This window comes from Rhinoderma darwinii, chromosome 10 (genome assembly GCF_050947455.1).
Source record: "Rhinoderma darwinii isolate aRhiDar2 chromosome 10, aRhiDar2.hap1, whole genome shotgun sequence".
Taxonomy (NCBI): domain Eukaryota; kingdom Metazoa; phylum Chordata; class Amphibia; order Anura; family Rhinodermatidae; genus Rhinoderma; species Rhinoderma darwinii.
In genome coordinates, this window is record NC_134696.1 from 20,178,740 (window position 1) to 20,206,159 (window position 27,420).

The following is a 27,420-nucleotide window of genomic DNA, read 5'->3' on the forward strand; positions in this document are numbered from 1 at the left end:
TTACATACCGGTTCTTGGCTAATATATGATAAGGTCACAAACCACATCACTAGTGATATAAAGTGCGTGCTCCTTCCTCTACTTTGAATCATTTCTTCTACTTTACACACGCAAAACCATTACAACGTCATCTGAGAACCAAAAACAACCTTTATTTTGGAAAGTAACAAACCGGTCTGAACTTTTAAAAATGGTAGAAATTGAATGTGATGAATTCTGCGTATAAGATGGACTATTTCCTACTAAAATAATGGCATGTGACCTTCTTAGGCTGAAGGAATACAGTTCTAAACTAAACTGCTTTCAGGTGTGGACAGTTATTAGTTCACCACGGATGGTGATCACAGGAAAATTCTTTTAAAGAATTCATCGAGTTTCCAGGTACTAATTTCCAGGTCATGGACCTAGGGGTGTAGCTATGGCGGTGCTGGAGGGGCAGGAGATGCTGGTATGAGGCCCTATATACACAATGGTAAATAATAACAATTATAATGGAGCTGTGACGACTTATGGAAATCTCGGAACTAAAAGCTATGGGGCCAGGGCTCGAAAAAACATCGAACAGCGTTGGTTTTAGGGTAATGTTAGTCTTCGGGTGACAGAACCACAGTGGTCCCCCAGTCTAACCCTCCCCTTCAGACCTGGTGACTGTCCTTGCTCTCTTAAATTATACTAAATGTGTTTTAACTGTATCTGATCTTCACCAACCTACAGTACCTCAGTTCATCGACCGCTAGGAAAGCTTTTTTCCAGTCATCTTAGCATTATTTTAAAGTATTGGTACACCATCATTGGCTCTTCAATAACAGGCTAGGACCAATTTGGTGCAGCGAGGTCCTAGGCGTGAATGTGACACTTCCCTGTCATGTTGCCGCCTATGAGGATTCATAGGCGTGATGATGTCATCCTAAAAGGTTGATGTAGTGACGTTGGCCCTTAGAAGGTTAATAACAGGCTAGGATATGTCCAGTTTGTCCCCCTTAGACATCGATACTGTGTTGGTGATGTCATAGACGTAATGATGTGAAGCTCCACCATTAAGTAACATTGGATATACAGCAAATGTTTAAAATTTGCATTTATAATATATATATACATATATATATATATATATATATATATATATATATGTTCATAACCTGCTTTTGCTATTTTCTGTTGATTCTAGTTTTATTGTAGCTCATGTGAACAGCCAGGGCACTATTAAGTGCTCTTAGGACAAAATATAGATCCATATTAAGATTATTAGATCCACCAACAGCAGCTTGCTGACTATTTCCAAGCGTCATTAAAAGCTTTTTTTCCCCCTGATGTAAAAGTGAACTGAAAAATCATTGGAAACAGCCAATAAGATAATCAAGATACAGTCTAAAGATTTGCTGACTATATAGCCGATGATAAAGTTGGAGTTTCACTTTAAAGGGGTTGTTTAGGATTAGATAAACACATGGTGGCTTTCTTTTAGAAAGAGCACCACACCTGTCTGTGGGTTGGGTCTGGTATTGCAGCTCAGCTCCATGGAAGTGAATGGGATTTAGCTGCAATACCATACACAACCTGTGGACACGTTTGGCGCTATCTGTGGAGGGTAACGCCTGAGTTTATAATTTCATAATTTGAAATATTATTTATCACCTTCAATCTTTGCTTTGTCTTGCTACATGTCTTGCAGCAGAAGTGGATTTTTCAGCGGCATAAGATTCCGATAACATTATCTGTATCATCAGCCGCTATGACATTTATAAGTAGCAGACAATCTTCTCAGTATCTCATTTCCTGGGGATATCACTGTGGTTGGCACTTTCCTGTAGAAAGGAGAATGATACACAGAATTTTACCCTGTTGGGGGTCAATGATTTACAAATACTTAAAAAGTTGCTGGCAATTCAGCAAACTTTTGATAGTGACATGCCAAAAGTTTTGATAGGTGGTAGTCCGGGTGCCGAGGCCCAAACTGATCGCTAAAACAAACGGGCAGAAGCTCTCACCCGAGTGCTTTGCCTTTTTGGTTGCGATCGGCAATCCTACTATGTCTGAAGAATAGAAAGTCAATCAGTGTGTCTTTATTTGTAGGTGTGAACGCTGGTTGATTCTATATCTCTGATGCTGTTAGATCTCTCTATTCCGGGACCTCTGTCTGCGCCGGTAGTAGTCGCTCCCGGTCCCTGGTGCCTGAGGCGTCACAAAGGCCGATCTGCCACATAAAAAGATATGTCAGTATTATAAATGGCACATGGTAGGTGCGGGTTACAGATTTTGCATTGGGGACCAGAAACTTCAAGTTATGCCTTGGTCTATGTAGTCTATATATGACTTGCCTACAGACAGTACAGGGGCTATAGGGTGCACACAGGGGCACTGAATTTTGTTGAGAAACGCACAAACTATGGTATCTACATAATTCACTACGCGGTGTGCAGGGGCGCAGCTAAAGGCTCATGGGCCCTGATGTAAGAATTCAAATTGAATCCCCCAACCCCTCCCCAACACCACCAGACCCCTGCACATGCCTATGCCCAGCTGCCTTGCCCAACAGACCCCATGAATGCCCCTACAGTATAATGCCCTCCATAGCTGCCCCCACAGTATAATGCCACCACACAGTATAATGCCCCCCATAGCTGCCCCCCACACAGTATAATGCCCCCATACCTGCCCCCACAGTATAATGCCCCCCATAGCTGCCCCCACAGTATAATGCCCTCATAGCTGCCAACAGTATATTGCCACCCATAGCTGCCACATACAATATAATGCCCCCACAGCTGCCCCATACAGTATAATGCCCCCATAGCTGCCACATACAGTATAATGCCCCCTCAGCAGCTACCATAAGCATGCCCCCATGTGTACCTAATAGAAAAATAATAACATAATTACTTACCTATACCCGTTCCCACAACAGTATTAGGATTAGTACAGGATAAGTAATGTAATGTATGTACACAGTGACTCCACCAGCAGAATAGTGAGGGCAGCGCTGGAGTATAATATAGGATGTAACTCAGGATCAGTGCAGGATAAGTAATGTAATGTATGTACACAGTGACTCCACCAGCAGAATAGTGAGTGCAGCTCTGGAGTATAATACAGGATGTAACTCAGGATCAGTACAGGATAAGTAATGTATGTACACAGTGACTCCACCAGCAGAATAGTGAGAGCAGCTCTGGAGTATAATACAGGTTGTAACGCAGGATCAGTACAAGATAAGTAATGTAATGTATGTACACAGTGACTCCACCAGCAGAATAATGAGTGCAGCTCTGGAGTATAATACAGGCTGTAACTCAGGATCAGTACAGGATAAGTAATGTAATGTATGTACCCAGTGACTCCACCAGCAGAATAGTGAGTGCAGCGCTGGAGTATAATACAGGATGTAACTCAGGATCAGTACAGGATAAGTAATGTAATGTATGTACACAGTGACTCCACCAGCAGAATAGTGAGTGCAGCTCTGGAGTATAATACAGGATGTAACTCAGGATCAGTACAGGATAAGTAATGTAATGTATGTACACAGTGACTCCACGAGCAGAATAGTGAGTGCAGCTCTGGAGTATAATACAGGATGTAACTCAGGATCAGTCCAGGATAAATAATGTAATGTATGTACACAATGACTCCACCAGCAGAATAGTGAGTGCTGCTCTGGAGAATAATACAGGATGTAACTCAGGATCAGTCCAGAATAAGTAATGTAATGTATGTACATAGTGACTCCACCAGCAGAATAATGAGTGCAGCTCTGGAGAATAATACAGGATGTAACTCAGGATTAGTACAGGATAAGTAATGTATGTACACAGTGACTCCACCAGCAGAATAGTGAGTGCAGCTCTGGAGTATAACACAGGATGTAACTCAGGATTAGTACAGGATAAGTAATGTAATGTATGTACACAGTGACTCCTCCAGCAGAATAGTGAGTGCAGCTCTGGAGTATAATACAGGATGTAACTCAGGATCAGTACAGGATAAGTAACGTAATGTATGTACACAGTTATTCAACATTTTATGCAGATTAATTCTACATGTAAATTGTTTAAAGGTGAACATTTGCCTTAAAATTTCCCATTAGGCTTTGCTCCATGTTATTATATAATCGCCCGCAGGAGCTCGGCCTCTGTGATTTTGTAGAGGCTTTTACCAGAAGCTGCTTTGTGTGCTTTGTAAGATGTGGTTTTCCGATTGTCTGTTCTACTTTCATACTTGTGCTTTACTCAGCTTTTCCTGTAGATCTACTTCCCTGAACTCTTTATGCAAAACTCACAACTGGCTCATCTCTGAGAAGAAGACTTCATAATGTAGGGGGTGTAGTAAATAAATAATAGAGGGAAACTATCTGCAGATGACATCAGTATGTGGTGGACTAAATTATTGGCACTAGAAGTAAAGTAGGTGAAACTTTTAGGTCATAAAACAAAGAGGGACATTGGGTTTGTTAAAGCAATAACTGGATTCTAGATATTGTTCTTCAAGAAGACCTTAAAGTGTTCAATCTTCATCTCAGAAAGCAATATTGGCTCTGTTCCCATTATGTAAGAGCTTTGTAGGGTTCAATCTAATGGGAACAGAGATTTAAATACAGTGGAACCTCTCCAAAAAGAGACCTATTCCAGAACACCACCCCATATCTAGACCAGAAATGGTTTTTCAAACCCCATATGTCCTATGAACTGTATATTGGCCATCATCACTGAGAGGACCCCCAATCTAGAAGAACATTTTTCACTGCAATTGTTGGTGGTTGTCTCAGAATTGGTTTCATCATGAAGTACTGAGTGCACACATTGTCTCATGGATGGTGCACCCTTGTTAGAAATCACCAAACTATAGACCTACGTTGTATTATTATAATATTATATATTATTTGTCTATGGACCAGAGGGCACAGGCTGTCAAAAAACAGTCAGCAGTGAGACGATGGGCTGATGATTGTAGGTTCTCCGCAGCTTCTCTGCTTTAGCTTGCACTCCTACACAACTGAGTTGTGGGTTTGTGTCTTCTGTAGATATTAATTGCACAATTGTGTAAAGAACAGTGGTTACCCTCCCAGGGAAGCTGGGCACGAGACTGTAAGAGGCCTGTGGTGGGTGAGGGACGACTTCCCCTGCTTGTAATAACACATCTGCAGTCACCAAAGGAGAAACCCACTGCATACAGTGACATCTATTTATCTATCTATCTATCTATCTATCTATCTATCTATCTATCTATCTATCTATCTATCTATCTATCTATCTATCTATCTATCTATCTATCTATCTATCTATCTATCTATCTATCTATCTATCTATCTATCGTTAGTTTCCCCTAGTGGTGTTTTTTTTATGTCAGCATTTCAGACAGCGTGAAAGTTGGACAATCTTTTTGAAGAAGAATAAAATCATTACCGCCCAGATGTAAACCCAAATTTTTAATTTCTTTATTTTTTTTTACTTAGGTTTATTTAACGAAATCTATTCCACATAACAACACAAATACTCTAGAGAAGAGAAACGAAAGACTAAACTCCAGTAATGATAAAATAAAACAACAATTCGAGAACCTCAGACGCTACAAGCGGTCGAACTGTGATGAGGAAATGTACTATGATGAAAAGGTCAGGCACTGCTGCATCAAGTGCCCCAGAGGTGAGCTCAGAACTGTTATATAGTAGTTATATTCTTGTATATAGTGGGCAGTATTATAGTAGTTATATTCTTGTACATAGGAGCAGTATTATAGTAGTTATATTATTGTATATAGGGGGCAGTATTATAGTAGTTATATTCTTGTATATAGGAGCAGTATTATAGTAGTTATATTCTTGTATATAGGGGCAGTATTATAGTAGTTATATTCTTGTATATAGGGGGCAGTATTATAGTAGTTATATTCTTGTATATAGAGGGCAGTATTATAGTAGTTCTATTCTTGTATATAGGAGGCAGTATTATAGTAGTTATATTCTTGTATATGGGGGGCAGTATTATAGTAGTTATATTCTTGTATATAGAAGCAGTATTATAGTAGTTATATTCTTGTATATAGGAGCAGTATTATAGTAGTTATATTCTTGTATATAGTGGGTAGTATTATAGTAGTTATATTATTGTATATAGGGGGCAGTATTATAGTAGTTATATTCTTGTATATAGGAGCAGTATTATAGTAGTTATATTCTTGTACATACGAGGCAGTATTATAGTAGTTATATTCTTGTATATAGGGGGCAGTATTATAGTAGTTATATTCTTGTACATAGGGAGCAGTATTATAGTAGTTATATTCTTGTATATAGGGGCAGTATTATAGTAGTTATATTCTTGTATATAGGGGTCAGTATTATAGTAGTTATATTCTTGTATATAGGGGGCAGTATTATAGTAGTTATATTCTTGTATATAGGGGACAGTATTATAGTAGTTATATTCTTGTATATAGGAGCAGTATTATAGTAGTTATATTCTTTTATATAGGGGTAGTATTATAGTAGTTATATTCTTGTATATAGGGGTCAGTATTATAGTAGTTATAGTCTTGTATATAGGGGGCAGTATTATAGTAGTTATATTCTTGTATATAGGGGGCAGTATTATATTAGTTATATTCTTGTATATAGGAGCAGTATTATAGTAGTTATATTCTTGTATATAGGAGCAGTATTATAGTAGTTATATTCCTGTATATAGGAGGCAGTATTATAGTAGTTATATTCTTGTATATAGGGTCAGTATTATAGTAGTTATATTCTTGTATATAGGGGGCAGTATTATAGTAGTTATATTCTTGTATATAGGGAGCAGTATTATAGTAGTTATATTCTTGTATATAGGAGCATTATTTTTGTAGTTATATTCTTGTATATAGGGTCAGTATTATAGTAGTTATATTCTTGTATATAGGGGGCAGTATTATAGTAGTTATATTCTTGTATATAGGGGTCAGTATTATAGTAGTTATATTCTTGTATATAGGGTCAGTATTATAGTAGTTATATTCTTGTATATAGGGGTCAGTATTATAGTAGTTATATTCTTGTATATAGGGGTCAGTATTATAGTAGTTATATTCTTGTATATAGGGTCAGTATTATAGTAGTTATATTCTTGTATATAGGGTCAGTATTATAGTAGTTATATTCTTGTATATAGGGGGCAGTATTATAGTAGTTATATTCTTGTATATAGGGGTCAGTATTATAGTAGTTATATTCTTGTATATAGGGTCAGTATTATAGTAGTTATATTCTTGTATATAGGAGGCAGTATTATAGTAGTTATATTCTTGTATATAGGGGGCAGTATTATAGTAATTATATTCTTGTATATAGGGGTAGTATTATAGTAGTTATATTCTTGTATATAGGGGGCAGTATTATAGTAGTTATATTCTTGTACATAGGGGGCAGTTTTATAGTAGTTATATTCTTGTATATAGGGGCAGTATTATAGTAATTATATTCTTGTATATAGGGGTAGTATTATAGTAATTATATTCTTGTATATAGGGGCAGTATTATAGTAATTATATTCTTGTATATAGGAGGCAGTATTATAGTAATTATATTCTTGTATATAGGGGTAGTATTATAGTAATTATATTCTTGTATATAGGGGCAGTATTATAGTAATTATATTCTTGTATATAGGGTGCAGTATTATAGTAATTATATTCTTGTATATAGGGGTAGTATTATAGTAGTTATATTCTTGTATATAGGAGGCAGTATTATAGTAGTTGTATTCTTGTATATAGGAGCAGTATTATAGTAGTTATATTCTTGTATATAGGGAGCAGTATTATAGTAGTTATATTCTTGTATATAGGGGGCAGTATTATAGTAGTTATATTCTTGTATATAGGGGGCAGTATTATAGTAGTTATATTCTCGTATATAGGAGCAGTATTATAGTAGTTGTATTCTTGTACATAGGGGGATGTATTATAGTAGTTATATTCTTGTATATAGGGGGCAGTATTATAGTAGTTATATTCTTGTACATAGGGGGCAGTATTATAGTAGTTATATTCTTGTATATAGGGGGCAGTATTATAGTAGTTATATTCTTGTATATAGGAGGCAGTATTATAGTAGTTATATTCTTGTACATAGGGGGCAGTATTATAGTAGTTATATTCATGTACATAGGAGCAGTATGGAAGGAGTAGGAACATAACAATTGGGTTATTTCCCCTGCAGGGTCGACATGAAGCATTATAAGCCCGTCTAATATGTCAGCTTTCCCTCAGAGAGTCTTGTAAATGTTGCTCTATCTTCTGTCTTTTAGGAGAACATGTGGAAAAATCGTGTGCGGCTCCTAATCACAATCCTATATGCAAACCCTGTGAAGAAGGAACTTTCCTTGCATACAGTAACTACTTATTTAAATGCAAACGTTGTACCGGTTGTCATTCAGGTAAAGTTCACATTGTCAGAACTCTGTACAGGATATATATATATATATATATATATATATACACGTATTGTATAGAGCTCTATACTGAGACTGCTATACTACTGCATATAGGGAAATAATTATGACATTCATTATTATTATTTATTTAGCGATATCCGTGCCATACATATTGACCGGGGCTTTCCCTGCCGCTGGCCTCCTCTCTTACTATAATTCCTCCTGCTTTTTCTTCAGGTAGTAAAGTTTTAGGCTGGGTTCACACGTGGCGGAATTTCACTAAAATTCCGCTGCGGACACTCCGCAGCGTTAATCCGCAGCGGAGCCGTTTGTCCATTGACTTACACTTTAATTTAGCAGTGTTCGTTTAGACGAGGCGTAAAATTCCGCTGCGGAGCATAGGCTGCGGAGCGGAATTTAGTGTCCGCAGCATGCTCTGTCTGTTGCGGAGCAGTGGCGGACTCATGGCGGAATTTCTCCATTGACTTCAATGGAGATTCTAATTTCCGCAATGAAGTCCGCAGCTGTCATGCACATGTTATGTGTGCTGCGGATCCGTCTTGCTTTTTTAACTTGACATTTCTTCATTCTGGCTGGACCTATGTATTTCTAGGTCTACAGCCAGACTGAGGAAGTCAATGGGGCTCCCGTAATGACGGGAGCGTTGCTAGGAGACGTCAGTAAATAGTCACTGTCCAGGGTGCTGAAAGAGTTAAGCGATCGGCAGTAACTGTTTCTGCACCCGGGACAGTGACTACCGATCACAATATACAGCAACCTGTAAAAAAATATAAGTTCATACTTACCGAGAACTCCCTGCTTCTGTCTCCAGTCCGGCTTCCCAGGATGACGTTTCAGTCTAAGTGACGGCTGCAGCCAATCACAGGCCAATAACAGGCTGCAGCGGTCACATGGACTGCCGCGTCATCCAGGGAGGTCGGGCTGGATGCCGAAAGAGGGACGCGTCACCAAGACAACGGCCGGTAAGTATGAAATTCGTTTACTTTCACTAGGGAAAGTGCTGTCCCTTCTCTCTATCCTGCACTGATAGGGAGAAGGGAAGCACTTTTCCCGCAGTCCGCAGCAGCCAGTCCGCATCAATTTACTGCACATTTTGTGCAGATCCGCAGCAGAATCTGCAAAGCAGATTCTGTGCGGCATTGATGCGGACAGTTGCGGAGGAAATCCGCCACGTGTGGTCATGCCCTTATTAGGGAATTGTTCATAGTGAAATAATATGCGGGTAAATGAAGGCAAAACTTTAGTTTAAAGAAATCTCTTCTTAAAGGGGCTGTGCCAAGATTGAAATTCATCACCTATCTGCAGCACAGGTGATAAATGTCTGACCATCGATGGGACCCCACGATTACTAGAACGGGGGTGCTGAATTCCTGTTCCTCCTCACCCCTGCATTTAGGAGGAGCTTGAACTGAGTGGTGGTCGAGCATGCGCCCTGCAACTCAATTCAATGTCCTTGGCTGTCTCCGTCAGTACCATAGACTTTGAATGAGGCAGCTCCCCGCATTGTTGCTTTCCGCTCCATTCTGCTCTCGTGCAGTGAGGACGTAAGGGGGGCTTGGGACCCCCATTCTAGTGATCAGTGGGGTCTCAGTGGTGGGACCTGCAGGGATCAGACATTTATCGCCTACCCTATGGACAGGTGATAAATGTGTATCTTGACACAACCTCTAAAAATGAGGTTTTATCAGTAGCAATATTGATGATATATCACCCTAGAAAACCACCGTGCATCTTTGTCCCGTCTGCTCCTCTTGTTTTTTGCTGGGGGCCACATGGTTGCCCATTGACTACCATGCAACCTCCAGAGAAAGTCAAGAGGAGCAGCAAAGTTTCACTAGGGTCAACTATATTCTAACAATATGCCATAAGGTTTGTGCTGAGATAAGTGATTGGAATGACCAGTCCTCGGTTTGTATGTTCTAGAATGAGATCTTCAACTTGTGGCTCTCCAGCTGTTGGGAAACTACATCTCCCAGCATGCTGGGGGTTGTTGTTTTTAAACAGCTGGATAACTACTCTAGAAATATCTAATCATAATGTGTAGTAGCCAAAGTTCTGTTAAAGTGTAACTAAACTTTTAAAAAACTTTTGACATATCATAGTGACATGAAGTTTTGATCGGTGGGGGTCCGAGCACTGAGAGCCCCACTGATCGCTAAAATGAAGCGGAAGAAGCGTTCGGATGAGCGCCGTGCTGCTGCATTTCTGATCGGCTTTCCTCAGAGCGGTGTATGGGCTCAGCAGAAAGTCTAGGAGTCCATACACCGCATGCTCGGCTTTCCGAAGGAAGACGTTCAGAAACAAAACGGCACAGCGCTGCTTCTTCCGTTTTGTTTTATCGATCAGTGGGGGTCTCAGTGCTTGGACCCCCACCGATCAAAACTTCTGACATGTCATTATAACATGTCAAAAGTTTTTAAAAAGTTTCGTTACACTTTAATTGGTTGCCATACTTCATGCTGCCAAGTAAGATATGTGTCTGTATTAGTGATTCCAGCTTATCAGGAGCTTTCTTTGGCAGACACGGATATTGAAGAGGTGAAATGCTCTGCAACAACGGATGCCGTATGTGTGTGTAAAGAAAATTATTATCGGCATAGAGGGGACTGCCAAGTGTGTACAAAGTGCCACAATCGAAGCACAACCCAGAAATGTAAGTCAAAATCTTCCAGTTATCATCTCACATCACTTAAAGGGGTTGTGTATTTTAGACGCCCATTTTCCTTTAGAGACTTTTGAGTTAATAGACGAAGGTGCCATGTTTAGAATCCTCATCTATAAGTAGAGACCTTCTACAAAGAGCGTCTCTCACTCTGGAGGACCCAGTACGTCCGTGGGTTACATGGACAGCCCATTGATTTGAATGAAAATGGTCAAAACAGATAAAAACAAGGACATTTATTCAAAAACACCGAAAAAGGCCATACTTACAAATGGACACAGCCAGGTCTGGAACGCTGATGAAGGCGAGTGAGCAGGTGCTTTAAATAATAATAGCCACTCCCACTAGTCTTGAGGGGAGTGGTATGTGGTGCATGGGATGTGTAGTAAGAAATAATAAATGAATAGTGTATGTGCAAGTGTAATAATGTGAGTGAAATATAGGGGGCAGTAATGAGTGAAGTGCCTAAAAAATAAATGAATAATGGGATGCAAGTGTGTGAAACATGGAGGAATAGTGTGTAAGTCATGAGGCGCAACGTGACTAGCCAGGTAGAAGCCTATTTGTGACGCCTTGATAATTCATAGAGCGGGCTACCCTGCTTGCTAGGCCAAACAACAACACACCATGCTCTCCCAGCATCAAAGACCTGGCTGTGTCCAAAAGAAGCGAATATAAGTAATAATGAAAAATACCTGGGGTATTAGTGATCATTTTGGCCAAAAGGACGCAAGCTCGCAATCCACGACAAGGATCCCCAGACTTGCGAGTCCCTAACTGGAGCGAAAAGCTCCTGATGTACAGACAAAACAGATAAAAACAAGGACATTTATTCAAAAACACCGAAAAAGGCCATACTTACAAATGGACACAGCCAGGTCTGGAACGCTGATGAAGGCGAGTGAGCAGGTGCTTTAAATAATAATAGCCACTCCCACTAGTCTTGAGGGGAGTGGTATGTGGTGCATGGGATGTGTAGTAAGAAATAATAAATGTACATCAGGAGCTTTTCGCTCCAGTTAGGGACTCGCAAGTCTGGGGATCCTTGTCGTGGATTGCGAGCTTGCGTCCTTTTGGCCAAAATGATCACTAATACCCCAGGTATTTTTCATTATTACTTATATTCGCTTCTTTTGGACACAGCCAGGTCTTTGATGCTGGGAGAGCATGGTGTGTTGTTGTTTGGCCTAGCAAGCAGGGTAGCCCGCTCTATGAATTATCAAGGCGTCACAAATAGGCTTCTACCTGGCTAGTCACGTTGCGCCTCATGACTTACACACTATTCCTCCATGTTTCACACACTTGCATCCCATTATTCATTTATTTTTTAGGCACTTCACTCATTACTGCCCCCTATATTTCACTCACATTATTACACTTGCACATACACTATTCATTTATTATTTCTTACTACACATCCCATGCACCACACACCACTCCCCTCAAGACTAGTGGGAGTGGCTATTATTATTTAAAGCACCTGCTCACTCGCCTTCATCAGCGTTCCAGACCTGGCTGTGTCCATTTGTAAGTATGGCCTTTTTCGGTGTTTTTGAATGAAAATGGTGTAATAATTCATTTTCCCTGTGGTGGCGCTGCAGGGAAATTTAACGCTTGCTGGCAGATTCCCCCTTCGGATTATAGCTTATTGCTGGTGCCACGGACTGCGTGATATCCTGCGATTAGTTTATTGTAGATAAAACCTTCTAAGAAATACGATTTTTTTATTTTTTTTTATAAAACGGACTCCTTTAAAATCTTCTTTTGAGGACGTGTTCCCAAAAGTTGGACTGTTGGCAAGTATGAATGTACTGATCCTGAGATCTATTCATAGACAGTGTCATAATCTGAAGACGGGGGATGGAGGCAAGCAGGTTACAGGGTAGACATTGGCAAAAAAAAGCAGGGCTCCCCAGCAGCACAGATTATTTCAGGAGATGACTGTGATGATCTTGTGGGAAGTAGTGATCTGATCCTTGACAGGGGTAAGAATTAGTGGAAGGAGCAGGGCACAGAGTATTTCAGGAAATTAATGTTGATCTTGCGGGAGGTAGTGATCACTCGTGATTATGTTATTGAGGACAGGAATCCAAGTGACAGGCACAGAATCAAATGTACTCCGTAAAATGTAATGGGGAAGGGGGGTTACTATAGTCTATAGATCAAATTAGATTTTAAAAAAATGCACAAAATTGTACAATGTCTGGCTATGCTATATCTGTCCAGTAATAGAAGTTGGGGAGGTAGAGATAAAGAAATGTCTTATGTGCACAACAATTGTGCAGAGTCGGTAGGATGTGATCTTATGGGGTCATTGAGGGTGAGTATATTCAGTGTCACTCTTCTGCCATCTAGTGGACAGAGAACAGTATTACATGCTCATCTTATTCCTTATATTTCTATATGTGTACATCACTCATATATATTTCCAATTAGGCTCCAAAACAAACGATACTCAATGCGGTCCCTGCCTGCCCGGATTCCACGAAGAACAGAATAAATGTCAGTCCTGCCACCAGTAAGTGATAAACATCATTGAGTCACATGTAAAATTGAGTCTTTCTTTAAAAATTCCCTCCTTAAAGGGATTGTCCAGAATTTAAAAAATCATGGCTGCTTTCTTAAGAGAAATAGCACGACTCCTATCCATGGGATGTGTCTGTGTTTTTTTTTTAGCTTGACTCCATTGGAGTGAATGGGGCTTAGCTGCAATACCACACAAAACCTGGAGACAGGTGTGTCACTGTTTTTAGAAAAAAGCTGCCACATTTTGCTAATCTTGGACAACCCCAGAATATGTCATCAATGTGTGATTGGTGAGGGTTCAAGGAGGAACAACAGAGGAACAGAACAAAACAGTTCTAAGATAAGATGCCCTAAACATGTCCAGAGACAATACTAGTCCTCCTTATTGAATCAAGCAGCTTTCAGACCTTCTCCACCCTGTACTGGTTCCTCTGTGTCACGTTGCTGGTTTGCACATAAAGACCAGTGTATTCTCTTTTCCTTTGTTGTTAGAATGTTGCCTCCATACTTTATACTTTGGTTACACAATAATTTTTTTCTCCCCAGATTAGGCAAACAATGTGAAAATACTAATGCCAGCTGCTCACCTGTGTGTGAATTAGTTGTTATACCAAGTAAGTCAAATAGATAGGAAACAGTGCTGCACCCACATATCATATTTCCTTTGTCAATATTAAAAAACATTTAGCTTTTTCTGCAGCCACCACTAGAGGGAGCTTAGGAGCTTACAGTGTACTATTTATACATTGAACTCAATAATAAAACTGTATACATTATGCTCATTTAGCTACCCCTGGTGGTGGTTGCAGGCAGCCAGAATTTTTTTTTCTTCTAACTTTATGACTTTGCAGGGGACTGGGAGCTCTATATCAGAGAGCAAAGCTACGACCGTTATTAAGACATATTAGAAATTAATCAGCAGAATAATAGACCTAAAAAAAATACTTTGAATGAGGGTGGGGGGGCACCCTGAGCATTGCAAGTTCTGGCTGTGTGGGTGTTAGGGAATGTCGGTGGTCTCCTCTCGGAGAGGGGTTGGGGTAGATCGCACCTTTGTGCACTTTTTCTGTGACACGTCACACGTTTTTATGTCCCTTGGACTTTAAGAGAATAAAAAATGACTAGTATAATAATTATTAGTATTATTAATGACATTCATTATTATTATTTATTTAGCGATATCCGTGCCATACATATTGACCGGGGCTTTCCTGCTGCTGCTCCTACCATGTGGAGGTTTTCTTATTCACAAGCACAAGAGAAAGAAGAAACACAACATGGGTAATAAGCCTGTGACGGGTAGATTATATATTATTATTGATAATGATCCTGTATGTGGTAATGCCCCCCTCGTGTCCATTATAGGTATTGAATCTACAACAGAATAGTTTATTAACTATAAACTCATGATGGTAAAGAAAAAAATCCATATAATCAGCGTCCAGTTATTACAGTCAAACTGAGGGTCTGACAACCATTGCTGGACCCCACAGAAGCTGCTGGCGTTAAAGCCGGCCATAGACATGAGATCTTAAACATGTCATTATCTTTGCTGCCTGCTCAATGGCCCTCCTGCTGGCAGAAAAGAATCTGATACTTTGAATTTTCAATCCTTTGCTGTTCTGGGAGATAAGCGGCACTATATATTTATATGCGTCCGCCAGTCAGGAAGGCAGGGAACCTTTAATTAAAATTTTTGGTATGAGCACTCACTGAAAAATACAAACATGGATAAGTTTGTGAGATTTTGGATATTAGTATCTCTTTTCTATACGTTCTTGCTTTACGATCCCACTCATAGTAGAATATGGAATAATATTTTCTTTTCATGATTTTCAGGAGAACACGTCTTCACAGCGGTAAGATCACACTCTCTGTTATATGACGGTAGATGAGGTTATAAAAGTGTTTACGTTTATACTAAAAATAAAGAACAGTGTTTTACACATACAAGAAAATTCTTAATCATACACCCTTTAAGCAAGATCTCTGCTTTCTATTAGTGAATAGAAATGTTCTTGTTTACACGAAAGATAGCTAGATAGATAGAGGTGTCCAAAAGGGGGGCTGCACACCAGAGTTCTGCCTCTTCTTTGGACATATTGACTAGGACTCTGGCTAGGCATGCACCTTAGAGTTTGTTACTTTTACATATATATTTTTCCACTGTACTGCTTTGGATGATAGATAGATAGATATGAGAGAGATAGACAGACAGACAGACAGACAGACAGACAGACAGATAGATAGATAGATAGATAGATAGATAGATAGATAGATAGATAGATAGATAGATAGATAGATAGATAGATAGATAGATAGATAGATATGTGATAGATATGTGATAGATAGATAGATAGATAGATAGATAGATAGATAGATAGATAGATAGATAGATAGATAGATAGATAGATAGATAGATAGATAGATAGATAGATAGATAGATAGATTATGATAGATAGATAGATTATGATAGATAGATAGATAGATAGATAGATAGATAGATAGATAGATAGATAGTAACAACAACTCCTGTTCTTAGAAAAGCCTCCTGAATATGGCTGGGATCAGAGGATCCCCCAATCCCAACTGTTTAACTCTTTGATTGCTGCGGTCAGTGATCGTGGCGTTATCAAAGGGGACTCCCCTCTTCGATCGCATCACTGGAAACCATGTGATGTGATCGGAGACTGGGGGAACCCTCTGCAGTCAGGACCTAAAAAGAACCCCAGAGCGGTCTGTTCTGTATTCCTGCTGTTAGGGCCCACCCTGTGTCATACAGAAACATGTGAATACATTATAAGTATAAAATAAAGTTGTTAAAAAAATAATCCCTACATGGGGATAAAGAAACACAAATTAACCAAAAGACAAAAATGAAATGTCTACAAAAAAGTAATTATTTAGTAAAAAATTATATTTTATTGTCCATACATTACATAAAACCTAAACCTATTAGGTATTTACACAACCGTAGAATAATTTACTTATCAGGTTAGTTAGGGTGAAACATGAACGTTATACAAAATAAACAAAAAACAAACAAACCCCAAATAGATTTTTTTCTTTATTCACGCCGCAAAAATAAACGACATAAAACTCTACAGTCATTTACACAAGGCCTCACACATCCCCGTCAATGAAAAAAGAAAACATTTACGGCGGCTGAAAGGCAGAAATAAAAATAAATAAAAAATAAGCGGGTTATGACAGTGATCGCCTTCTTCATGGATCTCTCCCACTGTTTGGGGTGATGTATTATATTTTTATACGCTACGTTTCGGTCTCATTGGCGTATAGGAGATGTGTTTACATCTCTGTTTCTTCAGGTCGTCTAGCAACGAAGGACGTGATAAAACATTCAGCGCTGTATGCATTAAATATGTGCGCAATGAATTCTTCATGAAGTTTGTTTTGTGTGCGAGTCAGACAGAAACATCGAGCTCTTATGCAAAGTTTACTGTCTGTGCGGAGATGACAATGGTACAAACAGTTGTATCCAACACCAGTTCCCAAAACAGAGAGGACAATAGGGGGAATGAATCATCCCTCTTATGTCAGGCCGGCTGGGGAAAGTGACAGTTAAAGGGACGCTCCACCTGTAATTAACATTGCCTTATGTCTTCCGCAAATGTAAAATGTATCTTTTCCATACATTTATATTACAGTTGTTGCTTATTAGTTGGGGGTATTTTCCCTCTGCAACATTGAAAGCTTTTTGTCGTTGATGGAAACCATCAACAAGCAGGCTAGCTGCCATCAGCTCTTACTATGATTTAATTTGTAATATTATTATGGATAGTTTGAATAGGCAAGGCAGCTTGGCTCATTAACACATGAAGATCTGATGCTCATTAACACATGACCTTAAGATACCTGCATTGGTTATTAATGTGTTAATGAACAGGGCTGCAGGCGTTAATAAGTAAATCAGACCCCCAGCAGACTCACTATGGGAGAGCATTATACAGGCAAAGTACCAAAGAGAAATATAATAAAAAATAACAAGATCTGTCAGCAATAGCCAACCAGCTTGTTGATGGTTTCCATTTAGTAACAGGTGATTTCATAATAATAATAATAATAATAATAATAATAATAATAATAACCATAGGTAAAAAATTTCATGGAGGTAATGAAGATATATTACAGAGATGTTAGATTTCACTTTATCAATAACGGACTATATAACCAATGTTAATCAAAAGGTGGAGCTCCAACTTTGCAATCAATTTTGTTTTATTGCTCCAATGCAACTAGAATAAAAAAATAAAACAACTTTACATAAAGTCTTGATTAAAAATATCTTTCTGTTTTGTGTCTACAGCTTTAATGCAGACCGATGCGTCTCCGTGGTTACAGACTACAAACACACCCTGTGTAGTCTGAACCTGGAGTCTGGACTATGACTTCTATCTGGCCACTATTTCTTGATAAAATGCATACTGATGATAGAAAAGCAAAGTAAACATCTGGAGGTTGATATCCCCTTTAGGCTATGTTCACATCCATCGTATGACGGAACGAAATGTGAACACATCCTAATAAAGTTTAACAATGACCCGCAGCGATTATTTCATGTTCCGTGATGAAAACTCCTCATTTTCCATTATTTTTTCTCATTTAGCATGGAGAAGCGGATGTGCCAGGTTTAACAGATATAAACCAAAAGACAAGAATTTTATCTCCAGATACTACCCCAGGTAAAAGTCTAGAAATTATCTAGATGGAAAATGAATAAAAATTATTCTATCCACTAGTAGGGGAAATGGCAAATGTTAAATGTATATCTCACATGGTGGCTTTAGGACGATAGATAGATAGATAGATAGATAGATAGATAGATAGATAGATAGATAGATAGATAGATAGATAGATAGATAGATAGATATGAGATAGATATGAGATAGATAGATAGATAGATAGATAGATAGATAGATAGATAGATAGATAGATAGATATGAGATAGATAGATAGATAGATAGATAGATAGATATGAGATAGATAGATAGATAGATAGATATGAGATAGATAGATAGATAGATAGATAGATAGATAGATAGATAGATAGATAGATAGATAGATAGATAGATAGATAGATAGATAGATAGATATGAGATAGATAGATAGATAGATAGATAGATAGATAGATAGATAGATAGATAGATAGATAGATAGATAGATAGATAGATAGATAGATAGATATTAGATAGATAGATAGATAGATAGATAGATAGATAGATAGATAGATAGATAGATAGATGATAGATAGATATGAGATAGATAGATAGATAGATAGATAGATAGATAGATAGATAGATAGATAGATAGATAGATAGATAGATGATAGATAGATAGATAGATATGAGATAGATAGATAGATAGATAGATAGATAGATAGATAGATATGAGATAGATAGATAGATATGAGATAGATAGATGTATAGATCTGAGATAGATAGTTATGAGACCCCATAGCAAACTTTTGACTGGGGCCCCCCCTCCCCTGGGTGTCACAAAACCCCCGCCCTTGTAGATAGTGCCTTTTTTACAGCCCCCCCCCTGTAGATATCTACAAAGGGGGCTGTATGGCGTTCTCTACAGGGGGAGGGCTGTATGGCGTTCTCTACAGCGGGGGGCTGTATGGCGTTCTCTACAGGGGGGGCTGTATGGCGTTCTCTACAGGGGGGGCTGTATGGCGTTCTCTACAGGGGGGGCTGTATGGCGTTCTCTACAGGGGGGGCTGTATGGCGTTCTCTACAGGGGGGGCTGCATGGCGTTCTCTACAGGGGGGGCTGTATGGCGTTCTCTACAGGGGGGGCTGTATGGCGTTCTCTACAGGGGGGGCTGTATGGCGTTATCTACAGGGGGCTGTATGGCGCTATCTACAGAGGGGGGGCTGTATGGTGTTCTCTACAGGGGGGGCTGTATGGCGTTATCTACAGGGGGGGCTGCATGGCGTACTCTACAGGGGGGGCTGTATGGCGTTCTCTACAGGGGGGCTGTATGGCGTTCTCTACAGGGGGGGCTGTATGGCGTTCTCTACAGGGGGGCTGTATGGCGTTCTCTACAGGGGGGGCTGTATGGCGTTCTCTACAGGGGGGCTGTATGGCGTTCTCTACAGGGGGGTCTGTATGGCGTTATCTACAGGGGGCTGTATGGCGTTCTCTACAGGGGGGCTGTATGGCGTTATCTACAGGGGGGGCTGCATGGCGTTCTCTACAGGGGGGGGCTGTATGGCGTTCTCTACAGGGGGGGCTGTATGGCGTTCTCTACAGGGGGAGCTGTATGCCGTTCTCTACAGGGGGGCTGCATGGCGCTAACGCCATACAGCCCCCCTGTAGAGAACGCCATACAGCCCCCCCCTGTAGGGAACGGCATACAGCGTCCCCCCTCCCAAAAAAGTCTGACCTACAGTGTGTCCTACTAAAAGACATGTATCCCCTATCCACAGGATAGGGGATACACGTGTGATCGCTGGCAGCGATAGGGAGAACGGGGGACCAAAAGTCCCCTGAAGTTCTCCATGACTAACCTCTGACTTCCGGCGTCTGCGCAGCTCAATAAAATTGAAAGGAGCGCTGGTCACGCATGCGCACAAGCACGACCGGCGCTCCATTCATTTCTACGGAGCTGCCGACGCAGACCCCGGAAGTCAGAGGTTTGTGATGGAGAACTTCAGGGGACTTTCAGTCCCCCGTTCTCCCTATCAATGCCAGCGATCACACATGTATCCCCTGTCCTGTGGAGATCCTGTGGAGAGGGGATACATGTCTTTTGTTTACTGGCAGAGCGGGGAGATACCTCCCTGCTCTGCCGTAGTGTTCAGTGGCGTCGCGCTGTAGCAGCCATAGCGGCTGCTAGCGGAGCCTCCGGCCTTGGTGGGGGCCCGTGCCGGCGGGCGACACGGGCCCCCTCATGACTCGGGCCCTGTAGCAGCTGCGGTAGTGGTAGTTACGCCACTGGATAGATGGATGGATAGATGGATGGATGGATGGATGGATGGATAGATGGATGGATGGATGGATGGATGGATGAATAGATAGATAGATAGATAGATAGATAGATAGATAGATAGATAGATAGATAGATAGATAGATAGATAGATAGATAGATAGATAGATAGATATGAGATAGATAGATAGATATGAGATAGATAGATAGATATGAGATAGATAGATAGATATGAGATAGATAGATAGATAGATAGATAGATAGATAGATAGATAGATAGATAGATAGATAGATAGATAGATAGATATTAGATAGATAGATATTAGATAGATAGATATTAGATAGATAGATAGATAGATAGATAGATAGATAGATAGATATTACCTTATTAATCATAGAACCTTTATAAAGGCAGAGATAAAAGTTTTATGGAGATAATTAAGGGAAGACATTTCTATATATGTTCTTATATCAGTCACCGCCGCTGTAGTCAGATTACAAAGTGCCGCCTTTTACTAACAAAACCAACGACTCTGCACCTCATGAAATATTGAGTCTGATATTTCTCGGTATTGTCCACTTTCCTCGTTGCTACAATAGAATCTGATTCAATGACTTCATAAAATATTCAGCGGTATAAATAGTGACTGCACAGTGTAGGTAAACACTGACAGTAATCTCCTCAGCAGGTCATGTTCCTTCAGTTCTCCAGAAAAGCTGCACATTATATGACATCATCGACTGCGTTCCGATCCGGCGATGGAAAGAGTTTATGAGGACCCTGGAACTCCCCGATAAAGTGATTGAGATAGTGGAAGTGGAGATCTCCAACATACGAGACCAGCAATATGAGATGCTTAGGAGATGGTGCCAGCTAAAAATGGCTTCTGTAGATGCCGTGTACCAGACCTTGGAGAGGATGAACCTGTCAGGGTGCGCAGAAGAACTTAAAGCAAAGATAGAACATTACTCATAACTCTCAAGAAGTGCCACACAGCTCCGACAGGAACACATGGAACGAAGCACTACATCAACATTGCCAATCCTTCCACCATCTTTACCACCATAGAGATTGGACATTAGATACTTGAATAAGGAATGTCAGTACTCGGTTGGACAAATTTTTTCAAAAATGTGTTCGATATTCATAATTGTAGAAAAAATTATACAAATGGACACATTGGTGTGTGTCTACAGTTGGCACCTCAAAGGTCAATGTGCCATTCGCCCGCCAGTATTCCAGTATTTTAGAACCCTTCCTATTTCCCAACCCTATGGAAAACCCAAAAAGTGTCTCTGACTTCTATTTGGGGCCCAAGCTACAAACCACAGCTCTGCTGTATATGTCAGGATACTAAACCGTAGACAATGTGGATGTCTTGTCATTTCCTCCCCAAAATGTCCAATGCAGGATCAAAAAATAACATTGGCAGTAAGACCAGCCAGCAGTCATAAAATTGGGGCAAAAATGACCTTTGATCGAGGACTATAGGGCACCAGATATCAGTGGATTCTTTCCAGTAGATATAGTAAAGTAATTTCTAAATTAATTTAAAAAAAATTGAGGGAAAATATTTTTTAATTGAACTAAGGCTAGCCAAAAGGTAGACATGACAACAGTGACAACCTGAAATATGACGTACGGAGGATCAAGAAATAATAGTGTGTCTTCAGATATTATGGATTCTGTATGGCTACAACTTCCAGCATACCCAGGCAGTCGAAGGCTAAAAGAAACAAAAACAACAGTATAGGCAATTTACGGGGTGGAGACCCATGGGCAAAATTTTGTAGTTTGAAAGAAGGTAAAACAAGAATTGAACAAGTAGGCTAGTAATACTGCAATATAATGCCCAAATAACACCCGAATGCAGTGCTACCAGCCTGCGGTCCTGAATCTGGATTCCCACTTGACCCATTCAACACTCAGACCTGTTGGTGTGGAACTATAGATGGTGGAGGCCTCGGATAATTACCCTATTTGCCCCTTCTAGAATTTGTATTTTCTATCTGTGGATGATCACATATGACAACTGTTCTGTATAGATGAAGGGTGGACCCTCAAAACCATCTCCTCAAATGGGCCCAAGGAACCCCGGTCTCACATTGCCCCTACCCATCATCCATACAGCTACCCACTTTATCACTATCACATGCTTATATGTATTACAATTTATGTCACATTGTCATAAATTGAACCCCACAATGGCCGCCCCTACAAAGGAACCATGCCTGTAACAAGAACATAGATATAGAATACCAATCCTTTCTTTAATGTCGTAAATTGAAATCTGAAATAATTTTTGGGTTATAAGAGTATCTTTCATAAAGCGGAAACTAGAATTACAATGTATCTTTTTATTTATCTGTATTTGTTTTAAATATCTTGTACATAGTAGAGATAGATCATGAGCAAGGGACAGTTAGCCATGGCAGCCGACCAAATTCCAGCTGTTTTTTTTAAAACAATGTTAAATGTAAGCTGACATCTGATTGGCTGGGTAAGTTTTTTTCTCTAGTTTTTACATATGATTAATGTGTGTTCAAGACATAGACAACTATCCAAAAATGTTTTGGATTATTAAAATCTTCCCTTTTACTTGCTAAGCTTCTGGAAAAAGAAACAAACACTTTTTGTTACATTTCTTTTACTGCGACCCCTTTAACATTAAAAGTGTAACTAAACGTTCGAGAAACTTCTGACATGCCATAGGGACATGTCAGAAGTTTGGATTGGTGGGGGTCCGAGCACTGAGACCACCATGAATCGCTAAAATGAAGTGGCAGAAGCGCTCTGTGTTTTCCGTAAAGCCGATGTAGTGGTCTACTGGCTCATAAACTTTCTATTGTGCCCGTACACCGCTTCATTGATTTCCGGAAAGAAACGAAGCGGCTAAGCGCTCACACAAGCACTGCTGCTGCTTCATTTTAGTGATTGGTGGGGGTCTCAGTGCTCAGACTATGACAAGTCAGAAGTTTGTCGAACGTTTAGTTACCCTTTAAAGGAAGGGTGTCGCGAAAAAAATAATTTTAAGATAAATTTGCTTTTTGTGTTTTATTTAAAAAAGTTTATTTGTGTGTTTGTGTTTTACATTTTTTTTTTTCAAACTTTTTCTTCTCTATGGGGGCTGACATTTTTTTTTTCATCCCTGTATGTGTCGATTTAAAGACACATACAGACATGGAATACGGCACATACAGCCCCATAGAGAATGCGAACGGGAGCCGTTCCATTCCCTATGCTGTACGCCGTCTGTGTGGGAACGGCGCATGCGCCGCTCCCACACAGTACAAATGGAAGGTCTTCGGCCGAGCGACATCCGGCGCCATTTTCTTGTGGACCAGAAGCCTTGGTAGTGGAAGCCTCTCTACCCTGACTAGAGGGTAGGGGGCTTCAGCAGAGGACCACCTTTGTGATGTCCACAACATCCTAATAGGGCATAAGGACAGGGGTTATTCAGTTGGGACAACCTCTTTAATATTGCCGAAACACTTCATAATGTATAAAAGGTGCTAGTTATTGATACCCTGTTGTTCTGTCTACCAAATGTCCACCTCCATCATGTGTAGTTTATGACCAGGGCCGGACTGAGACAAAAAAGCAGCCCTGGCACACAAGCCCCAGCAGTCAAACACTCTTTCTAAAACCGGCCCTGGCCCTGAGCCCCCCAGTCACGGCACACAGCGCACATCGGTCGATTCGGTCCAAAGTGATTGATGTTGAATGTCAGATTACCGCTCTTTTTTATGAGGTGAAAATGCGTTCCGGTGGAGCAGCGAGCTCACAGTTTATGTGCTTGACATTCAGCTTTCCCCCTTCTCCATAGAGCAATACCTACGGGGTGACGGATTGTGATCCTTGATTGAGTGATAAGTATATTGCTGAAATCTGCAATAATGTTCTGTAAAAGAGAACTGGTTCAGCCGCATAAGTAACTTTCTTATGCAGCAACCTCCTCACTACACCACCTCCACCCAGCGAGGTATCCTCTCAGACAAGACCACACTTCAGGATTTGAACCAGGGTCCACACAGAAGACACTGCTTAAGCACCAGACCACCAGCTCAAGCTGATCTCTGAGCTGGTGGTCTGATTGCTGCATAAGTAACTTTCTTATGCAGCAACAATCTCACTGCGCAGCCTCCACACCACTATAAACACCACCCAGCAGAGCTCCCTTTTAGAGAAGGACACACATCAGGATTTGAGACCAGGGTCTGCACAGAAGACACCACTTACTCACCACACCACCAGCTCACATTGGCATCTTAGCTTTCTTATTGTCCCCATAAGCCCAAATGTAAACGTCACTTCCAGCAGGAATAAGAACATGTCATCTTTGGAAGAATTTGTTGCCAACAGTTGAAAGCAGAGGTAGCGCACTGGTAAAGATCCCTGCTAATAAATTAGAGGTGTGAGGACCATGTGAGTTCTATCGCCAGCCTTAAAAGCAGTTAACCCCCACTGTGCTGTCATGTCCCAATGTCATCCAAGGTTTATCTTGTTGAAGTTCCGATTACCCGTTTTTAAAAGATGTGAAAAATGTGTCCTTGTAAAGCTGCTGTGCAGCTAGCTCACAGCCTGCATGGTCTGAGTTGAGTATATGAGTCACTTCTATACAACATGGGTTCTAACCCTCCTGGTGACCTTGGGCTGCTCCCCCTTTCCCAAAGTGCCACCCATGGATTCTGATACCTGCTTGAGTAATGAGTATATTGCTGAAATCTCTAATAATCTACTATTATTGTGTCTCAGATTTGAAAGTCTTTCACCAGTGCAGGTTCAGAAGGCGAGGCATCCTTTTAAAGGAGAAACGCATTGCCCTGTTGAGCGTCAGCTGATTGCCAAAATTGTTGGAAAAACATCACCAAGCACAAGCAACAAACTTGTATAAGTGAGGAGACTGCCATCTACCACACAAGCAGGATTCAGTATGCTTTGAACCTAGGGAAATAGGCTAACTCCATAGCAAAGCAGGCCTAGGCACTTAAGCCCCAAGCCACCATGCTGTGATCTAAAGTTTTTCTTGTTGAAGGTCCGATGACCCGTTTTTAAAAGATGTGAAAAATGCATTCTTGTAAAGCTGCTGTGCAGCTAGCTCACAGCTTGTGTGATCCAAGTTGAGCACAGGAATCACTTCTATACAATGTGGGTTCTAACCCCCATGTTGTCCTCCTGGCAACCTTGGGCTGCTCCCCCTTTCCCAAAGTGCCATCTATGGAGTAATGGATTCTGATCCCTGTTTGAGTAATGAGTATATTGCTGAAATCTGTAATAATCTGCTATATAAATACAGCGGTCTCAAAAGAGACAGCTGCATAAATAACTTTCTTATGCAGCAACAATCTAACTGCACTGCCTCCACACCACTCAGCAGAGCTTCCTTTTAGACAAGGACACACATCAGGATTTGAACCAGGAGCTGCACAGAAGACACTCATTGCTTAGGGTGCAGCCTAAGCACCAGACCACCAGGACTTTTTTATGGCTCCGATGAGACCAAATGTAATCATTACTTCCAGCAGGAATAAGAAACATGTCATCTTTGGAAGAGTTTGTGACTATCTCTTGACAGCAGAGGTAGTGCACTGGTAATGTTCTCTGCTGATGTATTAGAGGGGTCAGGAACATGTGGGCTCTATCCCCAGGATCTCCTCCTTGTGTCTGAGTTTTGAAAGTCTTTCACCAGTTTAAGTTCACAAGGCGAGGCATCCTTTTAAAGTTTTTAAAGGAGAATCGCATTGCGCTGTTGAACATCAGCCGCTTGTCAAAATTGGTGGAAAATGTTGTCACCTTAAAGCACAAGCAACAAACTCATATGAGTAAGGAGACCACCATCTACCACACACACAGGATGCTTTGAACCTAGGGACATGGGCTAACTCCATAGCAAACCAGGCCTAGGCACTTAAGCCCCAAGCCACCATACTGTAATGCTGCTGCCCTTCCACAATGTGATCTAAAGATTTTCTTATTGAAGGTCGATTACCCATTTTTAAAAGAGGTGAAAAAGGTGTCTTTGTAAAGCTGCTGTGGCAGCTAGCGTGATCTGAGTTGAGCGCAGAAATCACTTCTGTACAATGTGGGTTCTAATCCCAATGTTGTTCTCCTGGCGACCTTGAGCTGCTCCCCCTTTCCCAAAGTGCCACTAATGGATTCTGATACCTGTTTGAGTGATGAGTATATTGCTGAAATCTGCAATAATCTACTATATAAATGCAGCAGTCTCAAATGAGAGCGCTGCTTAAGTAACTTACTTCATATAAGTAACTTTCCTACACAGCAACAATCTCACTGCGCTGCCTCCACACCACTAAGCAGAGCTTCCTTTTAGACAAAGCCACACATCAGGATACGAACCAGGGCCTGCACAGAAGACACTCATTGTTTAGGGTGCAGCATAATCACCACACCACCAGCTCAGGCTGATCTCTGAGCTTTCTTATTGTTCCCATAAGACCAAATGTAATCATTACTTCCAGCAGGAATAACAACGTCATCTTTGGAAGAATTTGCAGCTGGCTCTCGACACCAGAAGTAGTGTGCTGGTTGAGTTCTCTGCTAATAAATTAGGATTGAGGAACGTGTGGGTTATATCCCCGGGATCTCCTCCTTGAAAGCCTTTCACCAGTGCAGGTGCACAAGGCAAGGCATCCTTTTAAAATAGAAATGCATTGCCCTGTTGATTGTCAGCCGCTTGCCAAAGTTGTTGTCACCCTTAGGCTGGGTTCACACAACCTCTTTTCAGACGTAATGGAGGCGTTTTACGCCTCGAATTACGTCTGAAAAAAACGGCTCCACTACGTCGGCAAACATCTGCCCATTGTTTTCAATGGGTTTGCCGACGTACT

At 40.6% G+C, this 27,420-nt stretch overlaps 1 protein-coding gene across 1 annotated transcript; it reads left to right on the forward strand.

Moving 5' to 3' along the window:
• Nucleotides 1-418: 418 nt before the first annotated feature.
• Nucleotides 419-21,672, forward strand: TNFRSF25 (TNF receptor superfamily member 25). The gene is made up of 10 exons (XM_075840612.1): nucleotides 419-448; nucleotides 5,450-5,639; nucleotides 8,280-8,408; nucleotides 10,948-11,079; nucleotides 13,525-13,606; nucleotides 14,161-14,228; nucleotides 14,791-14,895; nucleotides 15,454-15,473; nucleotides 18,242-18,317; nucleotides 21,258-21,672. The coding sequence occupies exons 1-10, from the start codon at nucleotides 419-421 to the stop codon at nucleotides 21,542-21,544; spliced, it is 1,119 nt and encodes a 372-aa protein (XP_075696727.1). The 3' UTR covers nucleotides 21,545-21,672.
• Nucleotides 21,673-27,420: the final 5,748 nt, after the last annotated feature.